Here is a 13,191-nt window from a genome sequence, read left to right as displayed (position 1 = left end):
GACTGAAATGAACTTTAACCCAACTTAGAGGATGCAATCTACATTTTAGCCCCCAAAAAAAAAAAAAATATATATATATATATATATATATATATCAGACCAGACCAGCGAATATGATGGGCGAAGTTGCAAACAACCTCTTAAATCTTGGTGATAAATATTGCTACATCATATTTAGCAGGTCACTTCCGTCAATAGAGATTGTATGTGTATCTGAAATGACATTTTGCTAAATATCCTGGAGACATTCAGAATATCTGAACCAACGAAGACAGTAAAAAAAATTAAATTGATGACTCAGGGAAAGAAAAACTGCCACATCCTGTATATCGTTATAATGTACAAATACAACTGCTAGAGGGCTTTCTAATAATGGATGATAGAAAGATTGCCGTAATCTTCACAAATACTAAATTACAAGAGGGAAAAGGGAACTAAGTAACCCTGTGGTTCCCCCGTCACAAACTATAATAGGATGAAAAAAATTATTGGCTTTATAGGGTGCAAGTCTGCTGACCAAAGACTATTAGTCCTCAACCGGAAGACTAGGAAAGTTGAAACACTTTTCCAGAAGACATTCCAAAGCAATACAATCAAAAAGCATCCAATATACGCCTTGAAAATGAATTCAACTGACCCCTCTGAAAGAAAGAATGTGAGTAGAAACTAGGGAGACTCATATTTAGATATGCTGGTGCAGGATTAAAGAAGGAACATCCCTTGAGCAACTGAGAATGAAAGGTCACCGTGATCGCCAATCTCACCACCATCAGATGTTTATGAAGCGCTAGGAATCTGATCCCTGGTTCTTGCCAACTTTGCCTGTATTAGTTTGTCCAAAATGGGGGGCTCCAAAGGAATTGGGTCAAGACAACGCTCCGAAGCACCAACAATCACCTGCACAACAAATCAAGCCCAAGCCTATGAATTGTCTAACTTAAGCTCTGAACTCTCACACACACACACACAGAGCAACGCCTTCTTTCATCTCTCTTGAAAGATATTCAAACAAAAAAACCCATACAAACGCTCTGTTTGTTTTGACGTAAAATATTTACAGGAAAATATTTTCTCATTTTACGATGTTTGTTTTACAGTAAAACATTTAGTCAAAAGTAAAATATTTTCAGTCAACTAAATCAACCCAAGCAAATTTTGGTAAAATATTTTACAATTTCTCTCTAACTCTCCCTTTCCCGCTATCTCCTCTCCCTCTCAATTTTCTCTCATTCTCAATCTAAACCTTCTCTCCCAAAACCTAGTGGCACAACCACTAACTAGAGCCACTCACCGACCGGTGCTACCCACCAGCAGCGCCACCCTTGGGACTTTGACTCTTGGCATCAATGTTCTCGATGTGAATGTCGAGCGCAAGGACGGTACAGATCGGTGATAAGGTCGATAGTGGGGTGGGTCGTCGTCAAATCTGAGAGCCAGTGTCCCTCTCGGTGGTGGGGTGGGTCGTCGGTGATGGGTTTTAGTGGGCTGGGTCATTGGTGTTGGGTTTTGGTAGGCTGCGTTTGGTGTTTTCAGGTTTGGTTTTGAGGTTGGTGGCCGGAACTGCTATAGTTGTGGTGGTTTGTGGGTTTTGATGGTGGCTAAATAAGAGTGGGTTTCATTGATCTTTGATTTTGGAATTTTTGTTTTCATTTGGGATTGTTGCTTCCTGTTGGTGGTGGTTGTTGTGGTGGTGTGGCCGTGTGAGTGGTGGTTTGTAGTCATTGGATTTTGGTGGCAGCGGGGCGATGGTGGTTTCTTTTTTTTTCTTTTTTTCTTTTTCCCAGGTGGTTAGTAGTGGTGGTGTGCTTGTATTTGGAGGAAGGTGGCTGTTTACATTTTCAAAGGTCTAATCTTGCCAAACACTTGAAAATGTTTTCAATGAAAATATTTTACAGTAAAATCTTTTACATGTAAAATATTTTACATTTGAAAATATTTTACATCGAAACAAACAGAGTGTAAGAAAAAGTTATGGGAGGTCAAATGTTCAGAATCCAGATTCAAGACTATTTTTCTTGTACCTCATCAAGAAGAAAGTCAACAGCAGCTTCATCTTCAACATTTTCCTTTAAAGGAGTCCTTAGGAACTGAATATCCAACTGAATTTGCTGGAATCCACTCCGATTGAAAGTCTGGAGTCGGACAAATTCTTGCAAACTTTTAAGGGACAGTTTTACTATTGTTGATACCACGGACTCCTGCAGTTTACAAGCAAGCACAGTTCATGTTGTTCATATACCACAACGAAAACTTTTTCCCACCAACCCTAAGAGAATTCATTACCTGTGTGTATTCAACTTTTGTGAAAATTTCAACTTTTTGCTTGAACAACTTTGCTAGATGGGTTTCCAAAAGCTGGCTCCTGGCCCTTTGGGTATTGGACTGAGTCAACTTTTCCTCTCGTAATGGATTGCTCCTTGATGAGGCAGTGCTCCCATTGCTGTCATTGCGACGATGCCTTCGCAGCCCTTGAGGCAAAATCTGCTTTACTTCACGTCCTATTGCTCCAAGCTAGTAAAGGAATCAAAGTTAAAGATGTGTCTTTATTTTGCTCTCAATTAATTGGTATGAACAGGTTCATGCAATTCAAATACAAGTGGAAATAATTAGTATTTGTAGGATAGTAACATTTAACAGAAACAGGCGATAAAAGTCTACCAATACATGCTCAGATATCTTAACATTTAATTGGAAAGATATGAACCACAGATGAATAGATGATAAAAGTCTACCAACGTACTGACCTCTTGGAGAAATAAATCAACAAACATATGAACCTCTCTGGGCTCCTTATGCTGTGCAAATCATACAAATATCAGATAGTTCTTATGCTGGTTATTTTCTATAAAATTAATACATAGCAAAAAACAAACACACCTTGATCCAATTTGGTGTTGTAAACCTCTTTTTCAGAAGAAGTGATATCCTCTGAGTTCTCATTTTTATATACTGAAAAGAGAAAATAAGATTATCATATTGCGCAAGAATTTTGGGCAACTGGATATAATATTCAAAACAAACCAAAAAATGACATCACAAGGGAAACATTCTTTGCAAGCTCTTATCAACCCAATTGGAGATAAAGACACATTTACAGTTCCAAAGTGGATTTGCACAGAGGCAGGCTAACATAAAGCGATTTTGCAATCCACCATCTGGGAACTGTCTTTTATTTTCAAAGAGAAACAAAAGGTAATTAAAGTCTAAGTTTCCAAAAAGAGGCTTGTTATTCCTACTTAACAAAATAAATTGAGGAACACAGAAACATGACGAAAAAGAATAAGATGTCATCTACCACATGGCCAAAACCTATTTCTTTGTTCCCTAATCTACTAGCCTAAATGAAAATAGTAACAACTGCAGAAGTCTTTAATTCATACAAGGTTCAGAAACTTCTCTCCAGCTGAACGAAAAATTCGACAAATTTCTCCAGGAACAAAGGCAGGCCCATTTTCATAGCCCCTAACACCACCACCAGAAAAAGAAGCTGCTATTTCCTGAAAAGTAGAAGATGAAACTTCAACACAAGCCCCTGAGGATAAAGAGGGAAATATAATTGCAGTAATTGATGCTTCTAAAAAAAAATTTATATAAAACAATCAGGTGGCTCCTTGCCTCAGTGATTCTTGGGATGGCAGTTTGTTCGATGAAAACAGAAAGTTGAGCAAGCACCAGGACAAGGCCAGCAAAAGCTTTGTCACCTTGTGTTCCCTCTATCAAACCTTGATCTTGACTGGGTGAAATATTTCTTCCTGAAAGCAGAAGGAAGTGATCATCAAGTGCCCTGAAGAAATCTTGAAATCCTTCTTGAACCAAATCAATAATCAAATCTTTCAGGTTGACTAGTAGCTCCAAGTTGTCTTCAAGAATTTGGCGGAAGTCCTGGACAAAAACAAACAGATAAGAGTACAACACCTAAATGGAGTATGCATTTGCAATAAAAGATGAGCTTAACAATAAAAGACGAGCTTATCTAGTCTTCCCACTTATTATTTATCCCTTTTTACCATTCCTATGCATGTGGCCAATAAAATTGAGAGGCTACAAGGGATTTCTTGTGGGGGACTCCAAGACTCATTTGGTGGGATGGGACAAGGTGTGTGCACCTTTGAAAAACGGTGGGTTAGGAGTAAGAAAATTAACTACTTTTAACAAAACCTTACTAGGGAAGTGGTTATGGCGGTATGGGATTGAGGAGACAAGGCTTTGGAGAAGGGTTGTAGCTCTCAAGTTTGCGGAAGAATGGGGGGGATGGACTTCCAAGCTAGGTAGAGGGGTTCATGGGAGTGGCCTGTGGAGAAGTATCCGCATGGGATGGGAGGATTTTAACAAGAATATTCGCTTTGAGGTAGGGGTGGGAGATGGAGTGAATCTTTGGATAGATCAATGGTGTGGGAATTCTCCACTTAAATCGACTTTTTTGAGTGTGTATGGGATTGCATCCAATAAAGAGGCATCGGTGGCCTCTTCTCTCAAACAGTTGGGGATAGAGGATCGGAAAAGCTGGGATGTTCATTTTACTCGGAGACCAAATGATTGGGAAATGGGTGGTGTGGATGATTTTCTTCATACCTTGGGCTCAAATCTACCTCCTACTGAGAACGGAGATTGTATGCGATGAAAGTTGACAAAGAATGGGGATTTTGATGTCCGATCATTCTACAATAAGTTGAGAAGCCCCTTGCCAATCATTTTTCCTTGGAAAGGTGTTTGGAAGGTTAAGGCTCCGCGACGTGTTTCCTTCTTTGTGTGGACTGCTGTATGGGATAGGATCCTTACAGGTGATAATTTGAGGGGTAGAGGGATGGATTTTGTTGACCAATGTATCTTGTGCCGTAGTAATGGGGAGACGGTGGATCATTTGTTACTACATTGTGGTAAGGCTTATCGGTTGTGGAGTTTAGTGTTTAGATCTTTTGGGTTTTCTTGGGTCTTGCCAAGATCGGTTGCGGCTACTCTATTTGGTTGGTGGAATTGGCCTGGAAAGCATTTTTCTAGCATTTGGAATTTAGCTCTTTTATGCTTGATGTGGTGTCTTTGGAGGGAGCGAAATAGGAGGACATTTGAGGACATGGAGAGTTCAGATGACCAGCTTTTGGCTTTTTTCAGTGGCTCTCTGTTTGACTGGTCTAGGGCTTGGGGACTCACCTCTAGTGATTCTATCCCTATGTTCCTTAGCTCTCTCCTGTGTATTTAGCATCTTTTCCTTTCTTTTTCTTTTTTCTCTTTCTTTTCCCTTTGTATTTTTCTCTCTGCCTTATGCTTTTCTGCATAAGGTAGTTTTCTTCAATATATATCTTTTTATTTATCAAAAAAAAAAAAACAATGATGATGTATAAAAAAGTGAAGGTACTCAATAATAAGCCTCACAAAGTTAACATGAACCAAAAACGGGGGAAATTTTCAAGTCACCAAATAGTTAAAACTTAAAATCAATGTTAAAATCCCATAAGGTGCATCATGCACTTCAAATCCACAAATGTTGAAGAAACACTTGCCAAAATAATTTAGGAAGAGAGAGAGACACACACACAACCAAGCACAGACTACATTTTAAAGAAGTACATCTAATAGAAAAAAATCTAAGGTACATGGACATTAATTTGAAATGATATCCTTCACAAGTGGAATAGAAGTACCAATGACAGCTGCTTTCATAAACAGATACATTTTTAAAAGCATATGAATTACCAGTAAGACATCCATGCTGCCTTGAAGCACTGCCTTTTTGCTGGTCTCCAGAACAACCTGCAAGGAATACTCTTTTCCTCCATCCTTTTGTCTAACATGTACTTTTGTAAGGGCATCTGCTAGATTGAACAGAATTTATCTAAGAACTTTGAGCCTCTCTGAGGATAAGATTGAACTCAAGTAACATCTGATGTTCAACATAACATGAAATATGCCAACTCATTATAAACCAGCTGCCAACTAATTGGAAACAGTTTTTTTTTTTTTTTTGCATAACTTGTTGAACACAAATCAATCTATATTCTATGTTTTCCAATTTACTTCCTTTTTGGGTTAAAATGGAACTATAAAGTAAGAACTTGTTGGAAAATGACAGTATAAATAACCTGAGATATCATGTAGAAGATGGGAAAATTTACTGGCAACATACTGTTTGACAGCAACCTTGGCAGCCTGAAACCATGTAGGGGTAGTCAGTGTACTAAAATCAATCCTCAACATGAAATTATAAAGAAAATATGGTAATTAGGGATGTAGATGAAATGCAGCTACATATTAAAATAAATCAATATTCAAATAATTGTCAAAGAAAAACCTCCAAAGAATAATCAGGGAGTGCAGCCTCATGCAACACTTCATCCATCAGAAGCACATCTTTCCAAATAACTCCTGCATGCATTCGTAGGTATTGCAAGAAGTTGCATTCAGGTTGCAAAATGAGAAGGAAATGACTTCTAAATCAAACCCAATATCAAATCATTTTCATTAAAGCTTCAATAAAATTGATAAGAAAGGCTGGGTTGAATTCTTTTGATACTATTTTTTAATAAGTAATGTTCTAAAGCATCATCCTACTTTTCATGGACCATTATTAGGAGGAAACTAAAGAAACTCTCTAATATCCCTAGTGGACTACAAAAGCCAATAGGAAAAAACTACACCTAACATCAAAAGGGAATGACACAAACCCAAACTCCAGTTGGTAGGTATAGCAAATTTGCCCAAAGATGTTTGTAATGCTAACACAAATGGAGCTTCTAGGTAAATATTTTGCAATAATGCTCTTCTCTAGAGCTATGCTGGCAGCTATTGTGCATCAGCAAGGACTTTCAATGGTTGTTCCCTGGTAAGGCAGTCTTACACATACTGCAACAATGGGCATTTGATGTAACTTAGCCTTGACTACATTATTACAGATAAAAAAGAATCAGAAGAGAATTGACTGTATAATTAAAGAACTTGTGCAGCAAGTTTATTAGAAGGATGGATTGCATGGGCAGGCTTAAAAAATTGTTCTAGTATAAGGGCACCAGAGTTATGTAGGGTAAAAGACGATGCAAAAGCACAATTATTCTACTTACGAAGAACACGCAATAGCTCAGCAGAACAAATCCGCTCCTTTACGTATTCTCCAGTTGTTTCAAAATGCCTATGAAACAAAACCCCATTACAGTCCGTGAGCAAAATTCTGCATGCTTCTATGTATTTCAATAAACCAAAAGAAATAATAAGCAGATAACATAAACTAATTGGAAAATTTGATGAAGATACTCACTTACTTGGTAACCAGATCTTGTGCAAGTTTAACTAGTTGGTTTTCTGAATCAGGAAATATCACACAATAAGCACGGAGAGCCTCTGCAAACTCACGAACAGATGCCTACATTTAGAAAATTAATACAAGTGTGGCCTCATTAGTCCAATAATACAGGCAGCTAGGAAAATTAAGACGTAACTACAAGCAAAGAGTCATCATAAACTGCATTAAACAAAGAAGAAAACCTGAAAAATAATATATCAAAAATTATATACACACAAAAAAACACACACCCCTAGATGCTTCAATTAAACAAAGGTAAGAGTTCCTATTCAATGCCCATAAAGTAAGGTCTTTTCCTTTTTCGTTTGGCAAGAGGGAAAGGAAGGAGGAATATGAATCTTCTCATCCCACCTGCCAAAATTAAGAGACAAAAAGGATTCTACTTTTTCACAACTTACCTCATGAGCAGCAGCAGGTTCTGAACAAGGAATGCTTTCTTCTTTAGAAGAATCCTTAGAATCTACTGAAGCATTGCTTAGTTCTTTAGTCTTAAGCTGAAGATCTTCAAGAGATTGTGCCAATTTTTCCAGTAGTCTAGCCTTTAAGCTTTCCACCTGCCAGTATAGGGAAAATTTATCATATGACATTAATATATCAGAAGAATCATGATAAGATATTTGCTTGAAGTAGAATCCACTAGAGCAAATGAAATTTCACATTTATGCAGCACATGCTACAAAATGTAGGCATTATGAGAATAACAGTAATAACAAATGAGGAGAGTCCTCATTTTTTCTTTGATAAGTACCATAACTTTACAAAGGAAAAAAGAAGCCCAAGTACAGAAGAAGTATAATATGGGCAATCAAGCTCTCAAAGCACAATGATCAATCATATTGAAGAGGAGAGTCCTCATTTTTTCACCAATATAATTAGAAAATATGTGTCCTAGGTTCAAATCCAGGAATTAGCCCTCCAAAATTGGAGGTAAGGCTGCATACCAATCACTTCTCCCAGATCCCGCATAAGTGGAATCTTTGTGCAATGCATACTATTTTTTTTCCCTAGCAAATATCCATGCATCAAATATTTTCAATTATTATTATTATTATTTTTTTGATAAATAACGAAAGTTCATTAATCTAAATACCCAGGTACACCGGAAGTGTAAGCTCGTAAATTACAATGATCAAGCATATCTAAAAGATTAGAACATGAAAAAGAATTAAAAACAGCACTCCAATCCAATAAAGAGTAGAGGAGGAAAGATTTAATCTCGAGAATCAAATGTTCCTTTCCCTCAAAGCATCTAGTGTTCCTTTCTCACCAAATACACCATAAAACACAATACGGGGCAGCCCTCCACAAATCTATGTTACAATGTCTACCAAAAGGGCCTTGCCAAGCTGTAAATAAATTTGTAACACTTTGTGGAATAACCCAAATCACACCAAAAAAACCATAGACCATAGCTCAAAAGCAATGGGACAATGAAGAAGAAGAAGATTTACCGATTCCCCACTCCTTTTACACATATAACACTCAAATATTTTCAATGATATATTCAGCACTGTTCCTTTACATAAGTGTAACATGTTAACCCTGTTATGCATAATATGAACCCAAAAAAATCTGTGAACAAGTGCAGTACAAACCGGAAAATCTAACTGCTTAAGAAGCACTGCAGCTTCAGCTCTTGCTTGTATGGATTCAGAATCTGAGAATAGCTTTCCCTAATTTGAAAAATAAATAAATAAATTAGGAGACAAGTTTTGGATATAGCAATGACTGTCAGAAAGTTATACAACATGAAATAGACTTCTATTCATCCATCATCATTTTTTGAGCATTCTATGGCTCCCAACAGAATGAAATGGTTATTTGTGTGGTCCTGTAGTACACAAGTATTCATAAATGTCAATTCTCGAATTTTATTCAACCATCATCATTTTATGCACATTCTATGGCTCCCAACAGAATTAAATAGTTATCTGTGTGGTCCTGTAGTACACAAGTATTCATAAATGTAAATTCTCGGATATTGCAGACTCCAAATTCTATGAAATTTGTCCATAGGTCCTAAAGAACAAGTTGTGGGGAGTAAACATGACATAATGTGAAATTCCTTGGAGGCTCACTTTCAACAGATTCCAAGAGCCCTACATGAGTTTGATGCTACTTAATCATGAAGAGATTCTCAACCTTAAGGCTCAGATTTGAATGTTAAAATGTACATGTGGAATAAATACTCATTCCATGTTTGAAGTACAGGTATCATTATCAATATCTAGCGTAAAAAGCTAAGACTCGTTTCCCCATCATAGTCACTTTATGCTAAAACTTTTTTTTTTATATACTCTTACTGACAATATGGATCAGTGTATGGATTAACAGATGCATGTATGTTTCATATACAGTAGAAATAGAAAGTGGTGATCGTATGAGATGGAAGTTAACGAACAATGGGGATTTTAATATCCACTCGTTTTATCATAAGTTACGTGGTTCCTCTTCCATTGTTTTTTCCTGGATAGGTATTTAGAAGGTCAAGGCATCTAGGCGTGTCTCTTTTTTTGTTTGGATAGTCGCTTGGGATAGGATTCTCACGGGTGATAATTTGCGGAGTAGGGGTTTTGATTTTGTTGACTAGTGCATCATGTGTCGTTTTTGTGGGGAGACATTAGATCATTTGTTGCTTCATTGTGGGAAGGCTCATCGTTTGTGGAGTTCTGTTTTTAGAACTTTTGGGATTCCGTGGGTTCTCTCAAGATCGGTTGCAGATTTCCTTTTTGGTTGGTGGAATTGGTTGGGGAAGCACTCATCTAACATTTGGAATTTAGTTTCGTTGTGTTTGATGTGGTGTATTTGGAAGGAACACAACCGACAGACTTTTGAGGACTTGGATAGATCTGATGACCAGTTGCTTGCTTCCTTTACTGGTTCTTTTTTTGATTGGTTTAGGGTTTGGGGACTCACATCTAGTTTATCTCTCCCTTTGTTCCTTAGCTCTCTTTTTCTTTGTAATTAGTTTCTCTTATCCGTTTTTGCTTTTCTCTCTTTCTTGCAATCTTTGATATGCTTTGTGCTTCTTTGCATAAAGCAGTTTTTTGAATATACATCTTTCGTACTAATTAAAAAAAAAAAAAAATCGAAAACTCACAAGTATATGATACAATCCATATATAGAGTGCATAAACACAATTGAAAATAATTTTACGACAATCCATTACTTAAAATGGGACAGCAGAGTATCATCATAAAACTGTTAAATTAGACGCTAAATAGTGAATTGTTTAATTACCGGTAAAATAAAATAACAATTAATGCAAGTTTGAACAGTAATCCATTTTGATAGTCACAGGTGAGTTTAAATCCAGATATTTTATTTCTGATACCAGAAATCATGGCACCAAGGTGATGTTGCAATGGCATGTAAAGAAGATAATGCCACCAGTCTCCTTTTATAGGGTTTAATTTCACACTTTGACTTGGCATCTCCACCAAGCCAACTTGACTGGTGTAAAATGAAAGGAAATATACCTGCAAGTTCTTTATAATTATAGCCATTGCTTCTTCAGAAGCTTGCTTACAGTCCTGGAATGATGAGTCTCCATATGCCTAATACAGGAAAAATGGAAAAACAATTCACTAATAATGGAGATATTTCAAAGTGACAATAAACGAATGCCCCAATAACAAAATAAACAACAGAGTTGGTAGAAAAATTGACCCAGAAATCAGAACACCGTAATAAAGAAACAAGTAACCTTAAAAATTGGCATAGCTCCAATGTAGAACCTGACTGCATCAGCATAGGCCTCGGATTTGATACACTTTCCAAGTCTCATGGGTAGATCAAAAATGAACTGCTCTTAATAAAAAAGATGAAATCTGTGTAATTCATAAATGACAAACTCCAAAATTTACATATAAGTATCATACATTTATCAGAAATGAATCATGGCCGTCCTGTGAACATAGAGAAAACAATTTTTACCCTTTTACTAAATTAATTTTGGCACAAACCCCCTAAATGAGTAAAAGAACTGCAACTTGATCGCTGAGTGGTAAATAGTTACCCCCCCTCTCCCCCCCCACCAAAAAAAAGAAGAAATTTATATCTACTCTAAATGCACTAACATTGATCAATAAGGTTTACTGCACTTCATCACTGGAGAGCCCACAAGTTCACTACTCAAAAAGCTTGTATGATGCTGGTACAAGGAGTATAATAACTTATATCTACATTTACTTGGCACTAGATGCCGTGGAAGCTTAGGTTCACCTTAAGTGACAGACTCAACTCTCGTTGAGAAAAAACTGGGAGCAACAGACCTTAAGATTCCATTGTTAATAATGCTTCAATACCTGAACTTTTAAAAAAAAAATTTATTTGATAGGTAATTTAATACCTGAACTTTACGAAGAAGGTTATACGTGCGATGCAATTTCTCTATGTGTTCTCTCTTTTCAAATAGTGAAGTGTTCACCCCATCACTTCTAGATTGCACAGACATTATCTGCATCCAAAGGCAACATGAATATAATCTCTACTCCACTCTTCTTTTCCAACAAGATACAAATAAAGCAAAATCCCACATACCTTCTCAAGAAGCCCTTCCATGTTTGACTCCATGCCTACAATGTTAGTTTTCATCCTGTACCCAAAAAAACAACAACAACAACAACATTATACGCCATGATTCTATTCTCGAAAGCATTCAGAAACAGACAACAAAATGCACTAGAAAGATCCACAACAAGCGCGTAAAGAAAGTTCTTCAAAGGTGTTAAATAATTACCTCTTAATCGTATCGGTAGCACTAATAAACTTGTTATAATTTTCATAAACCAACATTTGCAAGTCAGTATCGAGATTCTTAATCTCGGCTGCCATTTCTACATGCCTTTGCAGCAGCCCTTCTAAATTCGACTTTTCCACCTGAACATTCCAAACCAACACAAACATACAAAGAACCAAAAATTTTAATTTTAATTCTCACATCAACTCCAATCTATATAGAATTCAAGTATGCTGCTAAATCGCAATGAGATTTTAAAGGTTTTGATCAAAATTGAAGAAGATAGGGCGGCGTACCAGGAAATTCATGTAGTGATCAGGATCGAAGGAGGTGGAGTTGATGTCGTCGAGGGTGATTTGTTGAGGTCTAGACGACGGCGAATCGGGAGAGGGAGATATTGAAGGATCGGGAGAGTAGAAACTTGAGAGCAGATCTCTCATTCGCTTCGCCTTGTCGTCCATTGGGAGATCGTCGACTCCCATTTTCGCCGATTCGATCTCTTCGGATTCCTTTGCTCTGAACTGAGACTCTTCTCAGTTTTGGACTATTGGAGTTGGAGATGATCATGAAACGGTGGGGACTTTGGGAGAGACACGGTACTCTGAAACGATGTCGTTGAGTGTCTCGTTGGCTCGACGAGTTTAACTACTTGTCGTTGAACAATATCGTTGATTTTCTTCTTTTTCATTTTCAGATTTTCTTTTTTCTTTTTATATAACTACTACTACCACTGCCACTACCATTAAGATGCAACTTATACAATCGCATGCATCTAAAATTAAACATGATTTTTATTATAAAAATATAAATAATTAGTCAAATTATTAAAAAAAATATATGTAACACGTGCATACCGTAAGATACATTTAAAATTAAATAAAATTTTATCATAAAAATATAAATAATTAGTTAAATTTTTTTAAGTAAACGTAATTAGTCATATATTAAAATTCTTACCTAAATTTAATACTACTTATGAGCATTTTTTATTCTTCTAATTTTTAATAAGGTAAAACGTGTGGTGATCTTTGTTGTGCAGTGATTTTTATTGAGTATATGTAATTGGTTTTTTTTTTTTTTTTTAAAAAAAATTACTTCATTAATATTAGATTCTTACTAATTTGCTTTCATTAACTCACTTGACACAAAGATTAAAAA

General features: G+C 36.5%; 1 protein-coding gene across 1 annotated transcript; it reads right to left on the bottom strand.

Moving 5' to 3' along the window:
• Positions 1-258: 258 nt before the first annotated feature.
• Positions 259-12,673, bottom strand: LOC115971223 (vacuolar protein sorting-associated protein 51 homolog). Its single transcript, XM_031090993.1, has 20 exons — positions 12,330-12,673; positions 12,034-12,173; positions 11,835-11,889; positions 11,644-11,751; positions 10,999-11,097; positions 10,772-10,849; positions 8,887-8,964; positions 7,690-7,845; positions 7,251-7,351; positions 7,053-7,120; positions 6,287-6,360; positions 6,078-6,144; positions 5,692-5,807; positions 3,616-3,882; positions 3,381-3,497; positions 2,878-2,949; positions 2,745-2,795; positions 2,284-2,511; positions 2,022-2,198; positions 259-897 (listed from the first exon to the last, which is right to left on the bottom strand). The coding sequence occupies exons 1-20, from the start codon at positions 12,513-12,515 to the stop codon at positions 778-780; spliced, it is 2,358 nt and encodes a 785-aa protein (XP_030946853.1). The 5' UTR covers positions 12,516-12,673; the 3' UTR covers positions 259-777.
• Positions 12,674-13,191: the final 518 nt, after the last annotated feature.

The sequence above is a fragment of the Quercus lobata genome, chromosome 12, assembly GCF_001633185.2.
Source record: "Quercus lobata isolate SW786 chromosome 12, ValleyOak3.0 Primary Assembly, whole genome shotgun sequence".
Classification (NCBI taxonomy): domain Eukaryota; kingdom Viridiplantae; phylum Streptophyta; class Magnoliopsida; order Fagales; family Fagaceae; genus Quercus; species Quercus lobata.
This window is presented reverse-complemented; position numbering and strand designations above follow the sequence as displayed.

Bases quoted from the DNA above. Each gene is read 5' to 3' on its own strand.
- LOC115971223 (XM_031090993.1), bottom strand. From the start codon at position 12,515: ATGGGAGTCGACGATCTCCCAATGGACGACAAGGCGAAGCGAATGAGA. The intron at 12,174-12,329 runs GTACGCCGCCCT...TGGAATGTTCAG, and splicing joins ATCACTACATGAATTTCCTG to GTGGAAAAGTCGAATTTAGA. The intron at 2,199-2,283 runs GTAATGAATTCT...TGTAAACTGCAG, and splicing joins CAAAAGTTGAATACACACAG to GAGTCCGTGGTATCAACAAT.